This window comes from Crinia signifera, chromosome 7 (genome assembly GCF_055691185.1).
Source record: "Crinia signifera chromosome 7, ASM5569118v1, whole genome shotgun sequence".
In the NCBI taxonomy this organism is placed as follows: Eukaryota; Metazoa; Chordata; class Amphibia; order Anura; family Myobatrachidae; genus Crinia; species Crinia signifera.
The window spans coordinates 74950161-74961628 of record NC_139223.1 but is presented as its reverse complement, the minus strand read 5'-3'; the positions used below and the strand labels follow the sequence as shown (position 1 = coordinate 74961628).

The following is an 11468-nucleotide window of genomic DNA, read 5'->3' as shown; positions in this document are numbered from 1 at the left end:
GAGTTGATTGTTTAAGTGTGTAAATTGCAAAACAGTATCACACGAGGGCGGAGCCCTTTCTCTGTTTTTTGTCTTCCATATTGCCACTACCGAATTTCCCCAAGAAGCAACCCGGATACGGGCCCATATACAGGGGAGTTATACCATTTTATAGCGCATATATTTGGTGAAGGGTTTATCCACTTCTTTACTTCCGCATTCTTTATTGTGCATGAGATGCACTTGCACACTGCACCCCTCTTTTGTGCAGGAGACGCACGCGCTACCGAACCCCTAACCCTGTCTTTCTCCCTGCATCTCAGACAGATGGAGCGCCTCTCTGCCAGCGCAGGGGATATGGTAGTTAACAGGGCTGTGTGAGAGGCGCCCACTAGGCTTGCCAGGGACGCCGGGGACAGAGCTGCAGCTCCAGGGGACAGTACAGTGACTAGCTGCCCGATGGGGAGTCACTAGGCTGACTACGCAGGGCTGCCGCGGAGTCACTAGGCTGACTACGCTAGGCAGCAGTTGGGCTACGCTGACCATGTAGCTTAGCCTACGCTGAAAACGTAGAGTAGCCTGCCGCCGTGAAACTACACAAGTACCCAGAAAATTCCTTTCTCTGTATGCTTTAACCATGTTTTAAGTAGGTGACAGGAATGGGGGCTTCTCAGATATCTAAATGTAGCCCTAGTAGTCAGGAAGTGACTCCATCACAACACTACAATAAAATACATTGGAACCAGACCTGGGTTACACATGCAAATTCTCTAGGCCTGTTTCAAATGTTTCTGGGGAAATAGGGGAAAAAAGTGTCTGGAACAAACCATGATGCCATGCAAGGAGAGCAAATGCAATTATATTTTTACTGTGAAGGGTAAGCACTGGCTGCTTTTGGATGTAGCCCACAAATGTTAGCATTATTTTTTCATTGTAATAAAAATTTTGGTTTGGACACACCCCACTGAAATCTAATGCGCACATGTTACAACTGCCCCAGCTGCGCTGCACTGTATTACACTCAGTGGTGGAACACGAGCGGTAAGTCCAGGTGCAAGAATATGCTTTGGGCCCTCTCCTGTTGATAATATGGACACTATTCTGGTTCACTCGCAAAGGCAAATTCCTTCTCAAATGGACAAAACCATGCGCACTGCAGTTGGGGCAGATGTAACTTGTGCAGAAAGAGTTAGAGTTGGGTACTTCAAAGTGAGATCTATATTGCAGTGTAAAAATAATGCAGCCAGTATTTTCCCTGCACATAAGCAAAATAACTCACCCAAATCTAAATCTCTCTGCATATGTTACATATGCAGGGGGGGGGGGCAGATGTAACATGTGCAGAGATTTAGATTTGGTAGAGTTAGTTTGTTTCTGTGCAGGGTAAATACTGGCTGCATTATTTTTACACTGCAATTTAGATTTCAGTTTCAACACACCCCACCCAAATGTAACTCTCTATGCGTATCTTACATCTGCCCCACCTGCAGTGCACATGGTTTTGGCCATTTTGAGACCAAATTTGTACTGAGATCAGATCTGAATAAGCACCATACTTTAGCGCACAATGGTATTGATGACATTTTTCTGGGACTTAATGGACTTTTGTGCATTTATTTATTAAATTGCATAAGAAGTGGGACTTCCGGCGGGTGGCGCATCCAAGATGGCCACGTTTTAACAGAGCTCCGCTCACCCAGGCTACATCCAGCGAAATCCACCTGTAATCCACCCAGACTCGGGCTGATAACTGTGCCCGGCCTCTTCACAAACACCAGGGGAACACCCCGATACTTATATTGTGGACCCCGGACCTGAAAAAGCCTGCTACCGCCGAAGTCTGGCCCGTGATCGGGCCCTCACGTGGGACGCCGCCGAACAGAGGGAGACGAGAGATCCCAACCTCCCCTCCTGCAGACGCCGGTCCCATCGGAGCCCCCTCCACATCACATCCATCTCACCTCCTCACCGCAACAAAGCCCCGACAGGCGGACGAAGAAGACTGGAAGCGGCAATCGGCTAACCCAGCGGAGGTGACTGGAGTCACGCGGGCGCAGATTGCCCCCGGACACCGGCTGACGGACGGCACGGGGGAAGCGGCAACCTCGGGACATCACGCCGGGCGGTCCCTGATAGCCCCAGCAGCCCTGACAACGCGCCTGGAAGAAACGGCTGAGATCGCGCCCCACGCAGCACCCCCTGACCGGAGGCACAGATAGACACCGGGCTAAACGCCCTGAGGTAACAGCCATTGGGGAGACGGAGCAGGGAGAACCGATCCCTCCCCACACATACCCTCTATCCCCAGCCCCTGTGCCCAAAGCCAGCCACATTTGAGTCCCGTGCCCTAGAGGTGACGGAGAACCGGGGGGGGGGGGGGGGGGGCTTGAAATCACATCTAAAAGCCATACCACCAGACAACCACACATACCCCCTATTCCCAGCCCTTGTGCCCAAAGCCAGCCACATCGGAGTCCGCACCCTAGCGGTAACGGAGGACCGGGGGGGACCTGAAACCACACCTGAAGCCCATAACACCGGACAATCAGGAGGCTAACAGATCGTGCCCCACAGGGTGAATGCCCGTACCCCCAGCACTGCTGGAATACTGAAAACCTGCAGCCATTACTCCTATCCCCCCAGCCCTTGAACCTGGACTTGCTACTTGCTGCTTGCTGCTTGATATTTTATAACCCACCAACCAAAAGTGCTTGCAACACACTTAAACCTGCTCCTACTCCACACCAAACCATCCTGCCGTGGTCTCAACATAAGCTGCCTTGCAGGGGCACATCCTTTGGATAAATTCCCCCCTACTACTACCACTACTTCTTTGTGGCTCTGAGTTAATTGATAGCTGCTGGGAACTTAACTATATGCTGCAAGACGGTTCTTCTGTATGATATACGTGCCCTGCTGATCACCCATCCCAGACACAAGCTTCTGCACGTACTCCATCAACCAAAGGGAGCCCTTTAATAACTGTATGTGGATCTTCTGGACCTATTGTTATTCCATCCTGCCCCTGACCTCATTTCTCACCTTCTTCAACCCCCTGGTGCTGCCCTAACCCGGATACCCCTGAAGGAACACAGCTATTGGATGATCTATCCCTCATATATCTGAGACTTGACGCTATCTGGTAATGGGTGGAAACCCGCCCACAGGCTACATAATTGTTTAAGGTCATAATATATGTGTATAACAGCCGAATTACTCTGATACTGCTTAGCACCGTATTTAATAGCATAACAAACTAGCACAAGAGGCAGCAGTTTTGCCCAGCTCCTTACAGGTTAAAAACTCACTTTCCTATATCTTTATACCAAAGTACTGTATGTTTATCACATTTGTTGAGCATTTGCTGCCATCTTGTAGCGAAAACTGAAATTACCTCAGTTTATCAGATTCAGTAACATACACTCCATATCTTAAAAAAATTACTGAGACATTTGTCGCTCTCAATAATTTTTGAATACTACTGCCCTGCAGAAGAGCCGGGAGTTAAACTTATCTACAGTCGTCTGGAACAAAGTTTATAGGGTGCAAAGCACTTATTACTCTGTAATTACATACTACTGCATAGATACAATGTAGACCATAATCCTCAGTAGGGGGAAACACTCACTTGCTTTAATATGATAATGTAATATTTGACTATTCTTACTTTTGACCTCCACTAGTGGGCCCGACTCCATTTCAATCTTCTGCTGTCCGACCCTAACTATTTGAGAAATAGAGGAGAAAGGGTGACCTCAGAAAAGATACATCACTCGGTACAGTCAAACTATTGTTAATACAATCTCTACCCGCCACTTGCTCTGACTGTCGCCCAACTCTATACCCTAGACGAAACCTCACCCCCTACTCTCCCCATTTTCCCCACCCATATTTAACCTGGTTAATGGACAGATTCTTGTCCCCACCACGCTCACGCTCCACCTCATTATCTGACGAGCATAGAATGGGCCGCAATAGAACTATCAAACAGACACCCTTAACTCCTCATTCCTCACAATCCACCACGGATGTGAATCCCCCACCCGACGATGACTCCCCCTCAGATAGCCAGACAGGCTTCTCTTCCACAGCTCAGGAAATATTGTCAGTCCTGATGCCACATATTGACAAAAAATTGGATGAATTCAAAACCTCTTTCCAGACTACAGTCCGGGAAGTTGCATCTAATACCTCCCGTATTGCTGACCTTGAACAAAGAGTGAGTGACGCAGAAGACGCCATCACCAGTGCACAATCCTCCTCTGATGCCTCAACCATGATGATACAGGAACTCCAAGACAAAATAGAGGATTTAGAAAACAGAAATCGGAGGAATAACCTCCGATTCATAGGTATCCCAGAAAGTGTTAAACCAAATATGCTGTCAGATTATCTCACCTCCAAAGTGTTACTAGCCCTAGATGTATCGGACGTAGTTGACCTCCCACAGATAGAACGAGTACATAGAATCGGACCTGAGAAATCAGATCCCAACTCGCGCCCTAGACCAGTAATAGCACGGTACCTTGATTTCAGAACAAAGGAATCAATTTTACGTGCTTACAAGAAAATGGAGCAACTTACAATTGATGGCATCCGTGTACCTATCTTTCAAGACTTCTCGGTGGCAGTAGCCCAAAAACGTAAGGCATTCTCCCCAATATGCAAATTTTTGGTAGACTCCCATAGGAGATTCGCCTTACTATATCCGGCCAAACTACGGGTGACGGACAATGGACGCACCTTATTATTCGATGACCCAGAAGCCGCAAGAGCACACTTTATGCCATCAATGGGTTCTCCTGGCCCACTAGTGAACACTTGAACCTACCCACAACACTAATGTTCTTATTGTCTCCCCCTATGATAGACGATAGATTTTGATAAATGATAAGTTTCTTACTGTTAAATATACTGTTATTGTTGTATAGTTCACATCCGGTCGGTTCTGATACCCCAATCAGAACACACCGGGAAAGTTTGGATTGGAAAATACGGAAAATGTTGTCAAAGCTTCATATGTTATCTTCAAGTTATGTTCTTTTTATGATTCACACCAGAATTATATTGTTTCATCAGGCATGCTTAACCTATTTGATATGGGGTTTACCACTTATCAAAACACGGCCCCACACTCGCTGGGATGTGGGACCGTCTTGTATGTTTAATTTCTGCTCTAATATCTTTGCCAGGGCTGGAGTAGGATGACACCGCACATCCCCACGACCCTACCATACTCTTCCCCCCCACACTCTATTAATGTATTATCTTGGAATGTGTGCGGCCTAAACTCCCCAATCAAAAGGAGAAGAATAATATCTCACATAAAACACTACGACCCAGATATCACCCTACTACAGGAGACCCACTGGAAGGCCGGTGAGGACTCAACACTGAGAGCCCCATGGATTGCAGAGTGCATATCCGCCCCATATGCCACGAAATCAAGAGGAGTGGCCATACTTTTCTCAAAAAAATTGATTTATTCCATTACTGACTCAATTTTAGACCCTGAGGGCAGATTCTTACTATTAGACATCCGGATAGGAGACTCGACAAACACCATCTTGAACATATACGCCCCCAACACCCAGACCCCAGATTTCCTCTGCCAAATCTCCCAACTACTAGCACAACGACCAAATTCCCCGTTAATTATAGGAGGAGATTTCAATGTAGTCAAAGACCCCATATTGGACAAATTACCTCCCCCATGAACTACCTCTTCCAACATCTGGACAGCATTCAACACATTCTTGACCCAAACACATGTGACAGATGCATGGAGACTATTCCATCCCACGGACAAGTCATACACATTCCACTCGGGAGTCCACCATTCATTCTCACGGATAGACTACATTCTAATAGCGGACCACCTTATCTCTTCTGTTACCTCAGCCAACATAGGAGACATCCTAATCTCAGATCACGCCCCCATAAATATATCCCTCAACATATCCACTACAAACACGCTACACAGATCTTGGAGATTTCCCTCCTATCTATTTCACTCAGAAAATTTTCGCCAATATCTAAAACACCACTGGTTGGATTATGTAGACACCAACATAGAACATTGGGACACACCAGTACTATTCTGGGAAACCGCAAAAACAGTAATGAGGGGACACATAATAGCATATGTAGCCAAACGAAATAAAGCATCCAGAACACAATACGACTCCCTACATACCAATATGAACTCTTGTCTCAACGCGTATATCTCCAACCCCACTGATGACAACCACATAGCTTACCAGCAGGCGAAACACCTTCTCGAAGACTTCCTACTTTCACAAGCTCAAAGACACCTTGACTACACAAAGAACAGATATTATAGATGGGGGAACCGCACGGGGCGTTTATTAGCCAATTTAACTAAACCCTTCCACCGCAGAAGCCACATCACATCCATTAAACGAACCAGTGACTCCCCACCTCTGACAAAGACACACGACATAGTTAATGCGTTCCAGGATTTTTACACTACACTTTACAAGGCGGACACCCCAGATTATACACAAATGGACCAATTGATTAGAGACTCTAGACTTCCATCCCTCACCCAATCCCAAATTGAAATGCTTGATAAAGACATCACAGCCGAGGAGGTGACTCAAGCCATTTCGTCCCTCCAAACAAATAAATCCCCAGGGCCGGACGGATTTTCCGGGGAATATTACAAAATACTGCAACCTGATATCATCCCGGCACTGTTAGAACTATTCCAGGCCATTCACAAGTCCCGACCCTCTTACCCCACATTTAATGCGGCATACACGACCTTAATCCCCAAACCCGGACGTGACTCCATGAAGCTGGACTCATACCGCCCCATCACCCTCTTGAACGTAGATTTCAAGCTCTTATCCAAAATAATGGCAACTAGGATACAGTCCTTCTTCTCGGAAATCATCTCACCTACCCAAATGGGATTTGTCGCGGGTCGACAATCCGTCAAAGGTATCCGTACGGCTATCGCCTCGGTAATTGCCTCCAATCTCCAACCCAATGCCCCACATATGTTACTGAGCTTAGATGCCCATAAAGCATTCGACACTGTTTCATGGCCTTTTTTATTCCTAACACTGTCAGCCTACTCCTTTGGACCCCATTTCATAAACTTGGTTAAATTTTTCTATGACACCCCTAGCACCTCCCTACTCATTAACGGAACTAAAAGTACACCTATCCAGATGCACAGGGGGACTAGGCAGGGATGCCCCCTCTCCCCGATTCTATTCAACCTCTCCCTAGACCCCATCCTCAGACTAATTGACTCCTGGCCCACCCTACAGGGTATACATGTAGGCAATATGGAAATTAAAACAACCGCGTTCGCGGACGATGTCTTAATTTATATAGCAAACCCCAAAACTTCTTTACGCCCACTCTTAGACCTACTACATAGTTCAGGCCGGTTATCCGGCTTCCAGATTAATTTGGAAAAGTCAGAAATCCTATATCTAAAGCAGGGGTTCGCGCGCCCCAAGTGGGCCTCACAGCTACCCATGAGATGGGCTAAGGGCCGCCTGACTTATTTAGGCATAACCCTGCCCAAAAACATACAAAACCTATACACCTATAACATAAGCAAGACTATTAAAAATCTCGCCAGAGACCTGGGTGGAATGAGTCATCTCCAGCTGTCCTACTTGGGAAGGGCGAACCTCCTGCGAATGATATACTTCCCTAAAATCCTATATCAAATTCAGGTTTTGCCCCTCCTTCTTACTAAATCCGATACCCTCGCTATCACAAAGCTGTTCCGAACTTTTATTTGGAACAAGGGGAGGGCAAGGATTGGAATGATAAAACTAACTCAACCTAAATGGAACGGCGGTATCAATTTCCCAGATATAACGGTATACAATCAGGCGGCGGTATTTAGATACCTCAAAGACTGGTTACTTATGAACCATACCTATGCCAACACCACTCTAGAACAAAACTTCTTACCCCACATATCCCTAACTGCCTTCCTACATCTAGAAGACAGAGACATCCCTCCAGAAATACAAACTAATCCCCTCCTAATGTCGGTCCGCAAATTATGGTTAACCCTACGCCACACTTTTAAATTAAGCCCTAATCACTCCATACATCTGCCTTTCATACAAAACCCCCAATTTCACGATGGTAATGCCCCACCCTTCTTCACGAGCTGGAAAAATGCAGGAATTCGGAGAGTAGGACAACTAATAGACACATACACTCATAAACCACTCACTTTCATGGAAGCCTCGAGAGATTACCCAATCATAACCACCCTCAACTTAAATTTTATTCAAGCCCAATCATACGCTGACAGGGTCTCAAAACTTATTCCGGAAAAAGACTGGAACAATGACCTTGACAACGTACTCCTGGCCCCCCCTCTACCTAAAAAAGCGATCTCTACCTATTACAAGTTCCTCCGAAAGCCTATGGATTACACATCACAACGCACAGGCCTTAATCAATGGTTAGAGCACTTCCCCACCCTAACAACAGACACTTTGTTAAAAACCCTACAAACCTCAATTACGATATTCCCAATGGCCAAATTCTCGGAAATGTACCTAAACATATTCCATAGATCATATATTTCTCCCTCACGAGGGTACCAAATGCAAATCCTAGATTCTCCGAGATGCTCCAAATGTAATAACTCTCAAGCAGACCTATACCACTGCTTATGGGCCTGCCCGTTAGTTAAGAAATTCTGGACAGAGGTCCGCGACTATGCTAACGAACACTTGGTTAATTACACCCCACTCACCCCGGAATGGGCCATTTTTGGCATCCTACCTGAGGAAACTAGAGCCCCTAAACCCATCAAAAAACTAATGCTGGCAATCTCATCGGCAGCCCGCAAAACGATCCTTCAAGTATGGATCCAAACCTCCCCTCCAGCCCTGGCAATGTTTAAAGATAAATTGTTTTTTATTTTTCACATGGATTGGTTGGAGGCTTCCCTCCAAAAAGATTCACGTACCAAACTGTTTTTCGCCACATGGAACAGTTATATGGAAACCTTACCCGTGTCAACTAAACAAACCCTTCGCCAATGTTTCCAGAATACCCGCTGGTACGAGGAAAGAATGCTACTTAACGACCCTCCGCTAATCCTAGAATAAGAGATTCCCCTCTTTTGTTAGGGTAGACATCCTGTATACATATGATAATAACATGGCAATATATGTCTAAAATGTAACTTAACCCTACCTCATGTACTTGAACATTTTGTACCTGTATCAAATGCCTGAATGCTCAACAAAATATTTTGTTATGAATGATGCTTTGACTTAATAAAAAAGTTGTTAAAAAAAAAAAAAATTGCATAAGAAGTGGATATTACAGTTTGTTGAGATATATTTGAGATTTCAACTTTAGTCTTTAATACCTTATCTCATGTCCTGCTTTCAGGATTTCAGCCTGTGGGAACCGGTGGGATAATTACTGACAAAGCAAAATAGATCACCTGTGCATCATTATTATAGAAATGCAGAAAACATGATCTGTTGGGGTTATTTAAGATTATTGCAGATTATTCAGACAATTTGTCTAACTATTTTCAAAATGTACAATAAAAAAAAACAAGAATTAAACCTCAGGCAACATGGATTTAATTAATTTCAGAGAAGTCATCAAACTTCTGCCAGAACAAACGCAGACAAAAAATCTGGAATAGAACTTGTTCTTAGAAACTAGGCTGTTACAAAAATAGAAGTTTTAATTCCTGACCCCCAAGACCCTAAAGACCTTAATTTACAGTTTGAAAATCTGTATAAATAATTTTTGAAATATTTCTGCTAAAAAAAAAAATATCAGTCTGTTTTATTTTCTTTATTATACTCTGTGCTGGAGCTATCAGATTGTCCTTCAGAAACATCAGTGCTTGGCCGGATTCCATCCTCGTGGTTATCAAACCTTTCTGTCTCTGCATTAGTTTTGTGTTTGGCTTCCAGTGATACCATAAGAAACTTGAGTAGTGCATTTTCTGCCAGAAGACTTTCAGAAGCCGCTACCAGCTCCTTCATCTTGTCCGCCATCGTGCCCACCTCCCTAGTTTTTTGCTCACACAGAGCTTGTAACTGCTCCGTGTGATCCTCCAAGGCTCTGTTGTGTTGTTCTAGCGTCCGTTTTTGGACTTTAAGGTCTTGTGTATCTTTCCTCACTTTCGAAATCCGTTCTGCCAGCTGATCCTGGGCCTTGTGTAATACTGTAATTTCAGCCCTCAGTCTTTGAATTTCTCGCTCCAGATAAGTGACTTGATCTTCTTTGTATTGCAGATAGTGCATTGGGCAGGAGGCAGGAGGATCAGCTGCAGCAGAAGGCAGGGTGGCATATTTTAGGATAAACTTCAGAAGGTTTGGAACCGTGATGTGCTGATCTTCAGGATACACTACACTGTGGTCTTTCCTGCAAACACATGAGTAATAAGTGGAGGGTTGGCATTAGAGTACTTGTACGTATATATGTCATCTGCAAACTATCCCAGCAGACTTCCAAAACCTTGTTCGTTCAATAGACAGAAACAGCATCAGGAAAGGAAATGCATGCGATCGCAGTCATATGAACATTAGAATAAGCAAGAAAGAAGCACATTTTGTTTCCCCCAGCACACTCAATGATATCAGTAACAATATTTAAATCTACATGATAATGTAATTCTGAGATCTTGGTTACATATGTATGCAAAAGAGGGATTTTGTACTTACCGTAAATCCTTTTCTCCGAGTCCACAGGTGTCACTGGAGTTACACTGGGGAATAGAAGGCGACCACAGGGAGCATGGGCACTTTAAATAAAAGATTAGAGTGGCTAACTTCTCCCCTTCTACTTCCCCTCCAGGTCAGTCATAAAGGTTGTGCCCGGAAGGGAGCAGGAAGATAAAACACACTTCCAAAGAGGAGGTTAATACCACATACAATCATTCAATACAAGATGAAAGAAAGAACAGTGAGAAAACACTGAAAGTTCAAACAAACACAGTCAACAGACAATGTAACATATTAACTTAGTATACATGTATGTATAACCATGGTAACCCAGCAGGGAAACTCCAAGGTAATGGACCCTGCAGGACATAAGCCCTGAGGCAACTTTAAAGAGACCAGCGTTGAGGTGGGCGTCCAGTGACACCTGTGGACTCAGAGAAAAGGATTTACGGTAAGTACAAAATCCCTCTTTCTCCTTCATCCACTAGGTGTCACTGGAGTTACACTGGGGACGTCCCAGAGCCCTCAATCCCGGGTGGGAGAGCGCTGAGAACCCCTTAACACCCTGCGGCCAAACACTGAAGCAGGAGCCGCAAAGGTATCAAACTTGTAGAACCTAACGAAGGTTCTGCAGCTGGACTAGGTAGCCGCTCGGCAGAGCTGCTGTAGAGAAACCCCTCGGGCAGCCGCCCAAGAGGATCCAACCGACCTGGTTGAATGCGCTGTAATGCAACCAGGAGGAATCCGTGAAGAGGTTACATAGGCCTGACGAATAGTTAACCT

The 11468-nt window shown here is 45.2% G+C and overlaps 1 protein-coding gene across 3 annotated transcripts in view; it reads right to left on the bottom strand.

Annotated features, from left to right (window-relative positions):
- Positions 1-9573: 9573 nt before the first annotated feature.
- Positions 9574-11468, bottom strand: part of TXNDC11 (thioredoxin domain containing 11) — a 94404-nt gene continuing 92509 nt past the window's right edge. For all 3 annotated transcript variants that reach the window (XM_083153338.1, XM_083153339.1, XM_083153341.1), the window contains one exon: positions 9574-10386. In XM_083153338.1, coding sequence (XP_083009464.1) covers positions 9792-10386 — 595 coding nt within the window. In that variant the 3' untranslated portion in view covers positions 9574-9791. The remainder of the gene's footprint in view (positions 10387-11468) is intronic.